The 16,849-nt window shown below is 42.9% G+C and overlaps 1 protein-coding gene across 1 annotated transcript in view; it reads right to left on the minus strand.

The window, feature by feature from the left end:
* galnt14 (UDP-N-acetyl-alpha-D-galactosamine:polypeptide N-acetylgalactosaminyltransferase 14 (GalNAc-T14)) overlaps positions 1–16,849 on the minus strand; it is a 74,742-nt gene that overhangs the window by 50,187 nt on the left and 7,706 nt on the right. Inside the window, exon 2 of the mRNA XM_029114674.2 lies at positions 12,714–12,883. Coding sequence (XP_028970507.1) covers positions 12,714–12,883 — 170 coding nt within the window. The remainder of the gene's footprint in view (positions 1–12,713; positions 12,884–16,849) is intronic.

Below are 16,849 nucleotides of genomic sequence, written 5' to 3' on the forward strand. Positions count from 1 at the left end.
TGCCCCCCTCAGATGGCCGCACACACTAACCTGACGAAACGTATAAGAACGGGCCTGCCCATAGCCCCCACCGAAGGATCTCTGCAGATTCGTCACCTTGACACCAGCTCTGCTCTGTCATCACTACACATTTATCTCCATGCAGACCTCAGAATGGCTTGGAATTAACCTTCTTAATCTCTCAACAATACCACAAAAATCTCTCATGCAAAGCCAGCGCTTTAAGTATATTCAAAAGTATCATTCGGATTATTTGAAGCCATGGAAAGGATTAAGCAAAAGTGTGTGTTCATCTAAAAATGTAACAGTTCTCAATAGCATTGAGTCACCTTTGCTGTCAAAGTGCATATTGGTTTCCATGGCTGCAGTGGATGGATAGTGGGGGATTTCAGTCCAAAGAGCAGAGGCTGTTAGAGGCAGCGGCGCTCCAAATGTGGCCTCTTTTATCTGAGCTCTGGGAATCATCCACAATATCATCTCATTTCCTCCTGAGTGAAAGTCAACATTAGCAAAGTTCATTTACATTTCTTTATCGCCTCCAAAAATGAAAACCCCACAGAATTAAAATAATCAATCAGGCCAGTTCTTTCAACTTCTGAGGCCAAGATATGCAAGCGTAGGGCGGCCAATCTTTTCCACGGTGATTTAATCTTCCAGATAATTTCCTATCAAAGCTGGGCTGGGCTGTAGTCCCCGTCAGAATGGGGCTGCTCTACATTACCTCTGCCTCAGACTGATGGTAGGTGAAGATATGGATAGGAGGAACACGCTGAAATCTGACATCTCCCTGTCAACAGCTGTACAGGCAGCGGCATGGATACGCCTCTCACTCTGCTCCTCCTGGAAAGACCAAAGGGCTCTAAAGAGGCTACATTCTATCAAATGGTCGGTGCTTTTGAGCACCACTACCCAGACACACCGCACACCACACATCACACACCACACACACACTAATACACACACACACTAATACAAACACACACTAATACACACACATTAATACACATACACTAATACACACACATTAATACACACACATTAATACACACACACCAATACACACACACACCAATACACACACACACACTAATATACACACATTAATTCACATACACTAATACACATACACACACTAATACACATACACTAATACACACACACTAATACACATACACTAATACACACACACTAATACACACACACTAATACACACACACTAATACACACACAGGGGTCGGTAGAGTAATGACAATCTGGATGTAAGACTGAAGTAATTTCCCTTTATTTCCAAATTAGTACTAATCCAATATAAACAACTGTTTAAAAAAATGTATAACATATTTAGCAACTTGATTTGTAATTTTAAAACTTCTGTCAAAAAATCAATAAAGCAATATGTATATTTGTTATGAAAATAATTATATTAGATATTAATGCTATTTCCTATACATATTAATCTTTGAAGATTTGTAAATATATATAAAATATATTGTAAATATTCATCATAAATTGGTGTTAGTATCTTTTCTATATAAAAAAAACTTTTCTAGACCCATGTTTACCATATTCCTAAGTAATATAGAATTTAATTTGACATTCAACTAGCTCCTGTAAAGTACATGTGCCTCATAGAGAACAAAAAAAACAACTAAACTTTGAAAAATGGTGTGGCTTCACTGATGGAAAGTTGTGTACCACCCACGTCTTCCAAAGTAGGACTTTACATTAAGACGCTGAAGGAGGAGGTTTTCGTCAAAATGTGCAAAGCCGATACTACATGACACGGGCGCATGACAGAATAAGCACCTGAAGAGAAAAATGCTGGCTGGCGAGTGATGATCACCATAATCATTTTCAGTATTTTGAGATATTGTATTTGTTTGGCATGACATGGATTTTAAAGTGAAACATCGTTCATCTCAAATGGATGGTTAAGTCACGCATTAGCACGAACATTAGCGCCACCAAATCAGTGGGCAACATGTAAACATTGAGTTTGTTCACTGTTGAACAGCACCTGCTCACCAAGCGTGTCTTAAGTTTGTGATGCATCATATCTGTCAAAGTTGGCGACTGCTAGAATTCTTCTTCAGTCTTAATTTATTTCAGTAGTGATACTGTCTTCGTACCTCAGGCTCTACATCAGATATTGTTAAAGCAAAGCTGCCCGTTTTAAGATTGTTAATGATGTTTGACCGTTCCCCATATCTCCTTGTTAGTCTCAATTTAGCACTGATTCATTAAACACTCTGTGTTTCTGGTGAATTCCAACAGGATAAATACTATAACTGCTAACTCAAGGTATTTAAAAGATAGCATGCGCAATGAAGGAAAAAACTCAAATCGTCTGTAATTTGAATAAAAATCTTGCATGAGTCAACATTTTTGATTCGGGGGTAAACCTGCATTGCAGCCCATTCTTCTTCTTATCTCACTGCTTGCTCGAACAGGAAGCATGTCCCCACGTACGCGCGTGCAAGCACCTGATCAACCAAAGGTTTTCCGAGCCCATTTGCACCTTTCACGGCGAGATCCCAAGACACTGTCAGTATGCCGCGACCAGGATTTGATCTCCTGGCCTCAATGCAGGCAGCTGTGGGCAGCTAAATGTGAAAAGCCTTTTTCTGTAGCCTTGGAGAGACTAGACTACACCCACACCTTCTTTCACCTCGGAACAAAAAGTGATTATAGCAAATGAAAGTCACATGGTCTACAGCGGCAGAGGCCAGGCAGATTGAACTGTAGCGCGCTCTTACGGTGTATGATTAGTTTACAGTAATCCATTTAAAAAGGAGTCGGGAACGTGGGGGGCTGTTCTGTGGCCAGTCCTGGTGAAATAGGGGGGAGGAGGGGTTGAAAGTCATGAAACACCAACACCAGATATCCAACTACTACTCTAACACTGAGAAAGGAGTCGAACAAACAGTTAGACTGCAGACATTCGCAGCAGTTACCGGAAGAAAGGGAGTGCAAAGAGCAAAAGGAGTAAAAGCAAGTGAATCAACAGAGCTAGTGACAGAGCTAGTGAGTGAGAAACAGGCTACGTCGTAGCTATGGGGGAGGCCTCCCATCTAACAGTAGTGAATCAGAGGCCCTTCATCACACCTGCTGTCCCAGTCTGTCATCTGTTTCTCCCGCTGGTCACAATGACAGCTCCACACGGGGCTACCACAGAGCGGACGACTTGGTACTTTACCGCTCACGCCACTCTCGCTCCCTCCCTCAACCACTCTCCCTCCTCTATCCCGCCCCAGCGAGTTGCAAGGCCCAATCCAGCGCTCCACGACCAGACTCGGGAATGGGTTATCTGTGAGGGAGCAGAATGTAATAGAACCCTGAGACACAGACAGCAGGAGGTGGAAATGAGCTTGGAATGAGGTTTCTATGAGAGCAGATGGGTGAGTAGCGAGCATCTGGCTGGAACATGAAGGCACCAGGAAGAAAACTGTGTTACCTGTTGGATGTGATGGTGTATGTGTCGCCGAACAAGATGGGGGACGCCGCTTGTCACTGTCCTCATTATTCCCTTTTTCCAACGTCGTACTAAGGGGTATTGACAAGGCACTGGGGCTGGCCTCAATCCCAGTCAATTAAACGTGTAAAAAAATAGGATAAACGTGCCTCATTAAATGGAACTGGAGAAAATTTGAATTTTGAGTTGACTAATTTAAATGTTGACGACAAGCCCGCTGGACACAATGGCTCTTACTGGATGTTGTACTTCAGATGATAAAATAAATTGTTGTGCAAGTTAATTCGATGCAATCACCAGTGCGAATACGCTTTTCTCCCACCCTATTTAACGCGCCGAAACTCAGAATTAGTCAGATGTATTTTGGTCAACTACCAGGCATGATTTGGGCCAGCCCTGGGATTCATGACAAAGTAGAAAGGTAAAAAGCATCGCTAATTGAAGCTTGACAAATGTTCATGGGCAAATATGGAGCTGTTTGTCTGAGAAGGTCCCCATAATGTCTGGCAAGAAAACACGAGTGCAGTCATCAGTAAAGCCTCACGCCAACGGTAAGGGCTGGATGCCTTGGCAGAATTAAACAAGCAGTTTGTGTTTGAAAACCTAAAAATGTCACTGAGGTAAATCGGTTCTGCATTCAGACGAGGGTCAATATTCAGCAGAATGTTCTCTCTTCTGTGAAGTTGATTGTGTCAGATGTTTTTGCCCAGGGCTCGGACAGAATTCAGCCCAATGCCATGTCCAACACTTAAGCCTATTTTTGGATTTAAAAAAATGTGAAGATTTAATAATTGTTCAGTCAATCTCTCATTATCACTTGCAAGACGTCATTCTCAAATCTCTATTTACTTACACCTTATGGAGAAGATTTGTGTAAAATGTTCTACATCACATTGTGACTTCTATTGGTCTGTGTATTTTTTTTTTAACAGCTACACCGATGGTGCGGGTCGGTCAGAATAAACCTAAAAAAAACATTTGGAAAACCCTGACTTAGCAAACCAGCTGATTTGATCGTAGTCTGGGAGGCCAGATTTGATCAGGACTTTCCTGTGATACTTCATGTCAATCATCCTGCCAAGCTGTCTTCCCTCTGTGCAACCAAGGAACCTGAAAGAGTTAGTAGCTGTCAGGGTAGACATGTTGAGCGGGGAGCTGTAGTAGAACATCAAGGTGAGTGGAGGTGAACACGGCATGACTGACAGACTCTGTCCACCCAACAAGAACTGACATCCAGATCTCATTGCTGTTACATTCTGAAAACGTTGTTAGTCCCGCAGCTAAAATAAGGCACTGACTTATACATGTTTAATAGAAGACTCATTGGTTTTTCCTGGTTTTGGTATAGTTCAATCTGTGAGCTGACATTAGTGGCACTTGCCTGGAACCCTGAGGCCAGGAACAATCCAGCCCTGGAAGATTTCAACAATGGCTACCTGAGCTGGCCTGATGACTAAAAATAAATCATTCCCTTCTGTCGATCGCAACATACTAGAGTTTAAGACCGCTTCCACTTAAGTTGTTTGTGGTAATAAAACTACACCACCGAAGATTATATAGTCTCTAAACATTGACAATGTACATGTAAATTGAACATTTTCAAACCACCACTTCACACACAAGTCTTCTGGCCCAACCTATTGGTTTCTGGACAAATCAGATGGCCCTGAATGTGCTGGCATACAGTTAAGGGTGGGAAATCGATACTTACTGCGAATAATGAACTACCGTCCATTGGTGGGTCTTAGCGTTTGGCTGGAGCTGTGAACCACAGTCCTGACGCCCTCAGGGCTAACAAAATACCACAGAGGACAAGAGAAAAGAAGGGAGAGAGAGTCGAACAGTGGTCAGAGGCGGGGGTGGACGTGCTACACTGATCTCCCACCCTGTTTGGTGCTCCCTACTGTTGTTTGTGCCTTTCTCAGGAGCGTATTTTGAACGCGTTCGACTTTAACCATGCTAAACCCCTGATTGTGGGGAGATCCATATGCCTATTACTGTCTGTCAGGTAAACAGCCCGGTCCAGCCTCTTGGCCCGGTCTAACCTATCAGCTCTGTCCAGCCTCTCGGCCCGGTCTAGCCTATCAGCCCGGTCCAGCCTGTTAGGCCCATACACCCTCAGAGCCAGCTAATCAGCCTCCTACTCTTTCATCAGCACGCTGTGGCTCTATTAGCCCACACCATTTGCATGAATTATTTCATTAGGCAGCAGGACAAGAAAAAAGATGAAAGGAGAGAGAAAATAGAGGGGACCCAGGATAGTGACAAGGCCCTGGAGGATAATACCAGATTCCTCAAGTTTCTGACAGCCCAATTTCCTCTGCTTCTCACCTCAGGACCGAAGAGCGCAGACAGGGACCCCCCCGCCCCCCTCCCCTGACGCCGTCTTTGTGTGAGACTGCCATGTAGAGAGAAATACTGATCCATCTCTCTGTCCCCTTCCCCCACTCTCCATCACTCTTTCGCAGCCCCCCCCCCCCCGCCTCCATCTCTGTATGGTGCAAAACGATGCTGATGAGTATAAAACAAGGGGCATTCTGTTCAGCCCCAACCTGAGTCCTGGGTCACTGGCTGGGACTGACGGGGAGGTCTCTCAGTGGCATGATCCCAGGCTTTGTTCAACCTCCTTAAATCACAGAGGAGTTGCTTTTGTGTTCGTCCAGCAGCAGGGTTACAGGATGTGTGATGTCAACGTAGAAAAGAAGTTGTGGTAGCCAGCTTGATTTTTTTCTATGCTAACTGCTGATGGCTCTTCTCAGCATTTCAAGGTTTCGCTCAACCTTTTTCTTTTCGGGACGTTTCATACTTTCCATCTTGTGTCTGACCAAAGCAGAACGTAATCAGAGTCCGTAATGAAATGTGATGAATGTATCCAAAACATTTGTTTGGGTCTGTGAAAACAAAATTAATATCTTACCGCAAGCTGTGTAGTGCTTCAGTGACCCCAATTTTATTACAGCCCCTCCTTTTAATCAAAGGTGAAAAATGGTCCCTCATAAGAGAACTCACCCTGTTCAATGGCCCTCCCTGGCTTTTTAATCAAGCCTGTACAGCTGTGTGAGCTCCTTCCAACCTTGTTTTACTGGGAGGCAGAAAGACATGTGTTGAATGATTCATGATTGATTTAGGTACCGGGCTCTACACACAACAAAAGCTGGAGGCTGGAAGACAGGAGTTATCAATATTGTGTAGATTATGGTCATTTCTCTATTTAGCATCAACATAAAGCTGTTCAGGTATAAACAGGCCATTAGTGAGTCAGTAAAGCCTAATACATTTTCAACAGACATTTAGATCGAGTTACAGCTACAACCCTGATGGCAGTAGAAAGCAATTAAGGCATTTTCGAGGCTGCGTTTTGTTTCCCGCACAGGGCTGCAGTGGAGATCGATGGGCAACGGAGACACGAAGGGAGGACTGAGGGGAAACAGGGCAAACTTGCACCCAATGCTGTGTGTTGCCGACCATACCACCATCAGCACCACCACCACCCACACAGACCCCCACCCCCCCAGCCCACCCCAAGCCCCACACTCTCCGTTCCAAATGTCACGGGCACCACGAAGCCGCCCGGCAATCAGGCGGAGAAAAGGGCTCAGTGAGGAACCTGGTGAAGGAAAGGCTTCACTCAAGGGGTGGCAGGCAGCGCGTGTGAAAACGGAATGGGTTAATGTCTGTTTGTTTGCAGCCGGGCGGAGTGACACTGGGAAATATTCGCTGGCATCAATTCAACATAAATATTACAGTGAACAGAGACTTGGCAAACAGCGTGAGGATATATTTTCAGATCTGCTGAAGCGGCATAATGCGGACGAGCTTTCAGGTTTCGAGTAAATACGATTTCCTAAACAAAGGCTGGATGCCAGGTAGAGTTTATTCTAGCGGTCTGGTGTGTGTCCCAGCCGGGATGGGGTTGGGTTGCTTTGTTATAGCCGAATACGGGAGGACCGATTCTGGTGAGCGGGATGCTAAGGACCAGTCTACCTAAGCTCTCTGTCTTACATTCACACGCACACACACACACACACACGCCCACACACCTTTCCTCTCTTTCGATAGGGGAGGGAGTGCAATAAACAGTTGTCTAGTAACAACCGTTACTAGACAACCGTCTAGTAACATTCTTCTGAAAATTTAAGCTATTACCAAGAACCTAAAATAGGAATAATCAAGGACTTTATACCATGGTTCTATTTGCAAAATGTATGGTTTCTAGATCATTTTGTAACGGTCCCAGCTAGACAGGACTGTTCCGGTCTGTGTTTTCTGTGTGTTCTTGGTATGTCATGTCCTTGTTGGGTCTTTACTGTTCCCAGTTCAGTTATTCAGTTTATTAATTTCACCTGTGTTTAGCCCTGACCCGTTTCTGTTCTCCTTGTTAGTCTGTGTATTTAGTTCTGGCATTTTGTCCCTGTCCTGGTCGGTCATTGATGTATTGTTGCGTTCTCCTGTCCTGTGTTTCGGTGTATTGTCCTTTTGTATCTGTAGTGCACGGCACTGTTTTGTTTTCCTTTTATTATTAAAACCTTCTTCCACCCTGCATTTGCTTCCGCCTCCGTAAACATGACACATTTGTATTTAATTAGTAGATAAGATCCCAAGATTTCAGAACTGTCTTTTGATATTTTCCTCTTTGTGACTCAACGAGAGATTTTCATTGACAACCCAGCATTGTGACTGGATTGGAGAATCGTCTAAGTTTAAAGTGGTTCACACAAATAGAACTAATTAATTAAATTCAAGTGTTGTAGACTGCATGTACAGTGCAAGGGGTAAATGTACCTGTGATTGTTTCTCAGGTGACTCACCTGGTTAAATAATGGTTAGAATAAATCAAATTAGGCACATTTGAATATTTATCACAATGCACAAGGAATGATACGTTCCATTTGAAACCAGCATGCCATTTGCATCGATTAGTGGAACAATTCTAAGTGATTTGGTTCTATTCAATACAAGATATAATTATGGTTGACACCTGAGCTGGGCCATTGGGTGGGCTGAGCCTCCACATCTATGAAACTAGGGGTGGCAATATCTTTTGTCCCCTCACTTTTAATCTAAAATCCCCACCCCCCACTGAACTTGATCAAGCAGGGGAAAATGTTTCAGAGGCAGTATAAGACAAATATTTATATCTACATAAATACAGATAAGCTAGAGATAAATATTCTCATTCCATCCAGGCATCGCCAAATATAACTCAGCTTTGAATTTCATCCTGTCTGAACAGAATGTTTTTGACCTTTTGGAAAGTTACAGGGGAGAGATAGCTATTTCATCCTGCTTCGCAGCAAGATATCATAGTCACGCCTACGATTTGACTTTGCCAAAGCCATTACAAGCATTTGAATGTTGAAGGTGCTGCGCATATACAAATATTAGGTAGAATCTCTGTGAAGGCAACCGCTCTCTGGGTATGTAGTTATCTGATTGGAGATCAATGACTGGCATGCATTTACAGTATGTGGTTAGTTTGATAGCTTGCTGATGGAGTGAATGCATCCATTCAGTAAACATTTACAGGTATTTCTGGAGCGGGTAAATAAAATCATGTGAGTAAAGAAAGTTCGTAAACCAGCGGTTTGTAACATTTTAATTGATTTTCTGACTCATTCATTTTAGAGTTGGATCGGCTGAGCTACAGAAAACCGATGCACTCGTTATCTTTTTAACCTGGAACGATGTGTATCAGTGAATTGTTACATCCCTAGTATAACTGCTGGACATTCAAAGTTTAAAACTGCTAATAGCCCCATGAAAAATTGCATAAAATAGCAGGAAACTTAACCTAAACATTCTAAAATCCTTATTACATGGACATAGGTTTATAAAAATTTAAAAATAAAACAATTCGTTTTTTGACCTGATTTCATGCTGCCAAGTATAGCATGCTTTGTAGTTAACATTTAATTGAGAAGGTTTTTATAAAATGTTTATCTACCAGACTACAGTTAGCATTCATGCCAAAAAAGTGGTAAACAATCACCTACAGTTGCCTCTTCAACAATTTTGAAGAAAATGTTAATAACATTATTCATTTATCTATTGCCTTATGGTACAACATTTAGTTGATTTCCAACCAAGTTGTATTTAATTTGTTGAGATTATGTATAATACAGTATCTCTTCTGAGTTCTCCACATTCTGGAAGTTACAGAATGTTTCTGTAATCATCTAGCTAGCCCTAGCCACTCTTCCAATCACACTCCCCACCATGCATTGCCACAACTGCTGAAAAAAAATCCTAGGAAAGAAACTGTGTTATTGTTTACTCATACACATGGACACATACCTGAGTAATACATCCTCAGAATACATCTCAACTCACCCTTTAACGTTTAATACATCAATACACCAGTCAATCAGCGTTGTCCCTCAAGGCTCTGTTGTGCCTTATTCCATTATTGGGTTTAACGGGAAAACAAGTGACTGTGATAAAGTTATTTTTCACAAAGGAAAGGTTATTGCCTACTTACAGGCAAGTCAAGAAATAGACACCCTTAATGAAATTTAGCAAAAGTGAATGCAAAAAATAAACAACACAATTTGTCATATTTTAGGCTCAAACATGGGAGAGACCTATAACAGAAGTGGTTGCAAAACCAATGTTTTACAAGGGCCATCTCAATCTGCAGACTTGAATCCAGTGGAATCCAGTTTGAAACCAATGTTTTACAAGGGCCATCTCAATCTACAGACTTGAATCCAGTGGAATCCAGTTTGAAACCAATGTTTTACAAGGGCCATCTCAATCTACAGACTTGAATCCAGTGGAATCCAGTCTGAAACCGATCTTTTACAAAATAAATATGTTTTACCACTCAATAAAATGTCTTGTGTTTGAGAAACGATTGTGTTGTAATTCAAGTATATTGCCGCCTTATATCTGAGGACAAAATAGGACTCACAGTTTGTGCAGCTCATTTTCTGCATGCACTTATGCTCAACTACATAAAGCGGTGCCAATACATCTTGAGTTGGGTGTGTATGTTAACAATACATGACTGACTCCTTCAAAGCTGTGTAATAAACATATAGCTCCGGAAATAATAAAAAAATAATCCTTTCCAGAAATTTGAATAGGAAGGTTTTGAGTGAGGAGCTGTAGTATAGAATTTGCATACAAAATTAATATAATTGCTGCAGTGCTGGATTATTATGACTTATCATGGAATATCTGCATGCACAAGCACAAAGGGCCTTCAATTAAGTTATTTGATTTAGATGGATGGTGGAAAGAAGGATGACATTTTATCATCTAAATAGTGAGTGACTGTTTACAATAGAGGCTACACTTTATCGAGCTAAATTATACTGTACATGTGTTTGGTGATTAGCATCATGTAAAGACCTTATAAGCAAAATAAAATCTATTAACTCCATGAATTGACATACTGAATCCAAAAGAGGAGTAAAACAATATAGGCTGTTCATTACTTTGGTTGGCCTCTTTAGGACAAAGCAGGAAATAGTCATAAAAACAGAATGGATAAAAAGGTCATCACTGTCAAAATAGTTTAAAATAGAGCATAGTTCTCTAAAATGCACATTTAATGCCAGCTGATTAGTCTGTGTTAAACACGACTCCTGAGACATTTTTGTGCGTTAGCTATTAACCATGTAGGTTATGTCGATATAATGATCATCTAGTTTTAGTAATGAAAACATCAAAACAAATTATGCTTACTGAAAAGCCATAACGTTTTTCATGTAGTGTTGTGTTATCACACATTTCTTATCTAAATTCATGTGAGATCACATGATTACATTTCTGGGACAGTTCACAAGGCCAAATGAATTTGTTTTTTCCTTAAGTGGGATTGTCAAGTCTGTGTTTCTATGATCAAAAGTCATGTTGTAACATTTGACAGCAAGGTGTTTGATATTTGCTGTGTCAGTGGGTATTCTACTTACAGTAGCATTCTAGTTGGTTTGTTTTTGTACTTGTTTTGTGTGAAAAGCAAATCCTACTTTTGAGTGATTCATGTTGGATTTGTTGTTTACGTGGACATTCACTACTAAAACTATATTTTATTATTTTTACTGCTGACATGCACTTTCTGGGGATTGTTATTCCTGTAGACTATACAACAAAATACCAAAAGACAGTTTTTAAGTAAGACATTAGCTTGGGTTTAGGAATCGCTGCTATCCACTTGAAAACTAAGGCCTTAGTCTAATTGGAAGCATATGAATAAAGACAAAGTTAATGGGAGCAATGAAGTGGGGTGTTTTCACACAAACGGCAGCAGTGATTGCGGCAATTATCTCTTTCTGTCGTTGGCGCTGCACAGCCTCCTGACACATCAGCTCTCTGTCATCTGCTGGAGACTACATCCTCCTCTTCAGGAAGAGCAGAGAAACAATATGGGGAAACAAGCCATCGCTCAGCTCACGCAGACACACACCGCCCCGTCTGACAGCCAGAGAGGGATCTGACATAATATGGGCCATTTAGACGGAAATGATTCACCCCAACAAATGCATTCTAAAACATTTTTTTATTACCTTTATTAATACAGAGATATCAACCGAAGCCGAGGTCTCTTTCAGAGCTGAGCCCTGTATTACAACAATAAAAACACGTAAAAAATGGAAATAAGAGATACATTTAGAGAAACTATCACCACTGTTAATAAAACAATCCTTTATAAGAGATGAAAATTGTCTAAGAAGCAGTAAAACGTTTAACATAAGATCACACTGAATGGCATTCCATGAGTGTGGGAAAAAAATATTCAAAATAAGTTTAACTCAGTTCTGAACAGGGCCAGCGGTATCTCCAGTACTAACCAGTCTTGAGAGTATAGAAACTTATTTTATGTTTTACTATCATTATAGGTACATGAAAATCTTTAACCTCTAACCCTAAACATAACTCTTAAACTAACTTTAACCAGAAACCCCTAAACCCAACTGAATCCCAACTTGAATTATCCTTGCAAGGATATTTTTTTTTATGTGTATAGTAAAACCAGTATGTAACAATCTCACTATGACCAGCCCACCAGTGCTCAAACCGGCAACTGTCTGAATGCAATGACAACTGCCACCCACAAAGAATTTTTACCATTGGCCAACTAAGGCCACTCCCCTAACCGAGCAAGGTAAACAACTACTTCAAGGTCTTGTAACCGAGTGAAATTCTATCAACAGCGATTGCGATGCTAACTAACTACCCATTTCACACCCATCCCATACACATCACCTATGTAGGTTAGTTGTTCTGCACAGTTTACCTGTAATGGCGTGTGTCTCGAAGAGCTCTGTTGCTGGGGATTCGTTCACTCTCCCTCTGGTTAAAGGCAAACAGTTTGTATGGGTCCTGTCCTGGTTTCCATCGTCTGGCGTTGAGGTAGTTCTTCTCTTCAAACTCTTCCAGCAGTTCGTCCCATTCCGCATCAGAAATCTGAAAACATGAAAACATTCCCTCATCAGATAAAATTCACTATAGAAAATTGCTGTGGTAGAATTCACTTTCAAAACTGTGAGAACAGCAGTTTCCAAATGTGGTAGTTGTGCTGTAAGCTGATGTGCAGCATCTTCACTGTCATATAAACATAACAATTGATGGCAGCATTTTGGCAAGTCCCCATCTTCACAATAACTCTTGAACATAATGAGGACAAGTCGACAACTAGGGAGACAAACAGGGTAGTCAGACCACGCACCGACAAAGTTGCTGGTGCAGAATCTGGAGGGTGCATCAATTATAGTCTAATAAAACCAACCTTTTTTATGCAGCGGCAGCAGCTTGAAATCACAGATCAACTGGAGCCTGTTCCCTATTTTCCGTTATTATTTGCTGTTTTGTTTTGCTGATGTGCCATATTTGCCAGCTCCAACCATTAGGGGGGACAGGAACCAGAGGCCTGGATGGTGCTGGTGATTAGCAAGCAACCAGGTTGGTAGGTTTCCCCCTGATGACAGTTTGAATAGAGCCTAATGAAAAATCCCAGCACAAATACTCAACAACAAAAATAACACACACATTCTGCTGCGAGCCTAGAGTAAAGGACGACAGGGGAGGGCTCTGGGTGAAGCTGTCATGTCCCCCTTGGCCTGCCGGCTAACAAAAGGCAGCAACGTTGTGAGGGAAAGCTTACAAAGCCCATGAATCACTGTCTGCTGATGCTGACTGATTAAATCTGATTTCCATACAATGCAGCAACACCAGGGTAATTGTTGTCCATTCAGACAATAATACAGGCTGCTAATATATTCCCTGGCTTCTGGTTTATTGCATCAATACACCGGGAAGTTAATCCACCTTGAGGAAGAACCTGCTGGAGGTCGTGGCAAAGAGTTGTCTTTCAGTTTTGCATACAAAATGCTGCATATTCAATTTGATCTTTTGAAGCAGACTGACAGAAGCCTGAAGTCCTCAGGCAAACCATACTGTGGGAAAGTCATCCTAAGGGAGCCGTACTGAGCAGAATTCTATGAAGTATGTCTTTTATGGTGCTTTTGTGTCCTTTACACTTGGAAACAAGAATCTGCTTACAGTTCTGTGGATTCAATATATGTACTGCCCCGTCTCCCTGCGCAACCTTTATGACGACTAGCCTGCTTTCAATGTCTTTTCCTATTACACAAACAGACATTGAATAAATGACCTCCAGAAACAGGAATCATGTAATATGGTCAGAAACATGGTATTATTGAACAGAATAAAACAACCAAGGTTCCCATTACTTACTACCTGACAGGACTGCTTTCTTTGAAATCACAATGGGAACAGCAGTATTCATTTCATGTAGGCTACAGGTAATGGAATATTTCGTACATTCTCATAAGAAGGATCCTTTCACAAGATAAAGAAATGAAACCGAAGATACAACTGATAAAGAATGTAGTTCCAACTTAAAAGAGGCAATAGCCACAGAGCCACAAGGCAGCCCTCATCCCCTCCTCTGTCTCAACTGGGCAAGCCCGTCATTCCCAAAGGTCACTGGTGGCTGGCAGGAGAAAGACAGGAGACCGAGAAGACAAGAGAAGATGGACAGAGAGGAAAGAGAACTGGCGAGACAAGGGCAGAGAAGGAGAGAGAAGAGGAGAGAAAAGAGGAGAGAGAAGAGGAGAGAGAAGAGAAAGGGAGGTTAGGGGGGAGGCAGAGGGGACAGGAGGAAAGAATAGGAGATTGGGGAGTGAGGAGGGTAGAGGGAGAGAGCAGAAAGGGGAGATACTAGAGGAAAGACGAGGAGATAGGAAACGGCGAGAAGAGGAGAAGGGAGGGGGACAATACAGGAGAGAGGAGGGGAACTAGCTGGGAGAGAACGGGAGATAAGGAAGGAGAAGACGAGGGGGCGAAAGGGGAGTAATAGAGAGAAGAGGACGGGAGAGAGGAGGGGAAAGAGAGAAGGAGGGCAGAGTAGGGATGACGAGAAGAGGGGAGAAAGGAGGACCAGAGTAAAGAACTGGTGAGAGATGTGTGGAGCACCATAACCACATTAGCAGTACAAGTAATATCGTTAAGGTCTTAGAAGCAGGTTGTCAGTCTGTCCATTGGCGTGGTGGATGAAATCCCCCGTAAGCACGACGCTGCTGTCTCTCAAAGTCTTGTCAGTCTGTCTGGAGATGTCACGCCTTGCTGCTTTACAAGAGCCTGGACAGCTTGGTCCCAGCCTGTAATAGAGGTGGCTCATTTCAGATGTCTGCTTCTGAAGATAGACTGCTTAGGGAAATAATGACTAGAGCGCAGCAACCGTCAACTAACTTGAAGTTACCAGATGTCTTGCTTTGAATTATGGGGCATTTTTATGTAATGTGTCTTTATGATAAATGTTTATGTAACACAATGTTTAAACAATATTAGATGATGGAATGTTTTATTTCTGGATTTAGTTTTAAAATGTTACTCCAACCCAAACTGCTTGACTACAACAATAACACATCACCTATATCTGTTTTGCCTTTTGAGTATTCTTGGAGTTCGGATGGCAAAACTGGATATTACCCATTCACTAGATCCTCAGCACACTGACACTCTCTCCACCGATCTGGTCAAAGAGGTCTTTTATTGGTCCAGGCAGAAAACAGACTTCAATTCTAATTGGACAACACAGAGAATCTGCCTGCAAATGGATCTGTCAAGACAAAGTTGATCAGCCTGAGCTTCAATTTAGAGATGCAATAAGTGCAAATCCCAACAGTGCCTATCAGCTCACCAACGATCAGTTTCACAAGGTAAAGCTGAGACTGGAATTCCCTCGGGGTGCCAAGCGAGGCAAGGTCTACATAAATACCCTTGTCTTCGGCACGGTCGTCACCCTGCCTCTCCATTGAAGTGGAGGCAGGCGGCAGACAGGCAGCTTAGCCACCAGAGCCAGGTTTCACATGGAAGATAGTGCAGCCTAATTGGACGTGATGTCTTGGTGGAGAGAGGGGGCGCGTCGGGAGTCGAGGGAGGGTGGCTAAGTTACACTGCGACAAAGTAGCGAGTGACATTTCAACCCCTAGCAGCTTGCAGCGACCCCTCCTCTGACAGAGATGTGTCTTCTAATGAGTGCAGATGACAGAGGGAGCTGTAATTGGACCCCCCCCCCCCCACACCTCCCCCCTGTGTCTGGGTACGTGTGTCTGGGTACGTCACTCCTATTTCCAGACCCCTGATCTGAACCACGGCAGCACGTCTTCCCTGGATAACCAAAGGAAAACTAAAGCAGGGGGAAACTCCAAGGAGGCGCACATCCCTGTAGTTAGCATATCAAAGCAATGCGCTAATAACTGCACAGCCTCATGTGTCTCCCAGTCAGGTAATGAGATGAACCCAGCTCGTCTCAGATGTGAGCTTGGGGACTGCACGGTGCGTTGATCACACTTGCGATGGCGCACGCGCACACACACACACACACACATACATACATACACACACACATTAGGAGACCGCACTGTGGTATTATTCCGAGCTGGGGGACATAGCTCATAAACCACCTGCGGATGATGAAGTGGGAACCGGAGCCAAGGCCGAGCTGACGGCCCAGACACCAATAACATTAGGAGGAGGTGGGGACTGGCCCTGCTGCATTTATCCCTGAGACACGGGGGATCGTTCATCTTCGCGCCGGTCCGGGCATCAAGACCGACGCATCGCGCCTTCACGCCGTAATCGTCATAATGCATCACCGTCATCGCCTCTGTTGTTGTGTCCCTGATGTTATCGCGCACGGATAGAGATTGCAAAGGCCCGGGACACGCTGCATGCCGGCTAAATGATAGATGTGGCTTTGGTCCTGTCCAGGTGTTGTTTCTGTCGCCGTCGTCCCCCCACCAGGTATCACAGCAACAGTCAGTCTTCGTGGCAGGCAGAGTCAGCCCTGATCTAGGGGGCTTTAGCGCATCCCTCTTGCTGATGACAGTGCGTTCATTTTTCCAC

This window comes from Esox lucius, chromosome 18 (genome assembly GCF_011004845.1).
Source record: "Esox lucius isolate fEsoLuc1 chromosome 18, fEsoLuc1.pri, whole genome shotgun sequence".
NCBI lineage: Eukaryota > Metazoa > Chordata > Actinopteri > Esociformes > Esocidae > Esox > Esox lucius.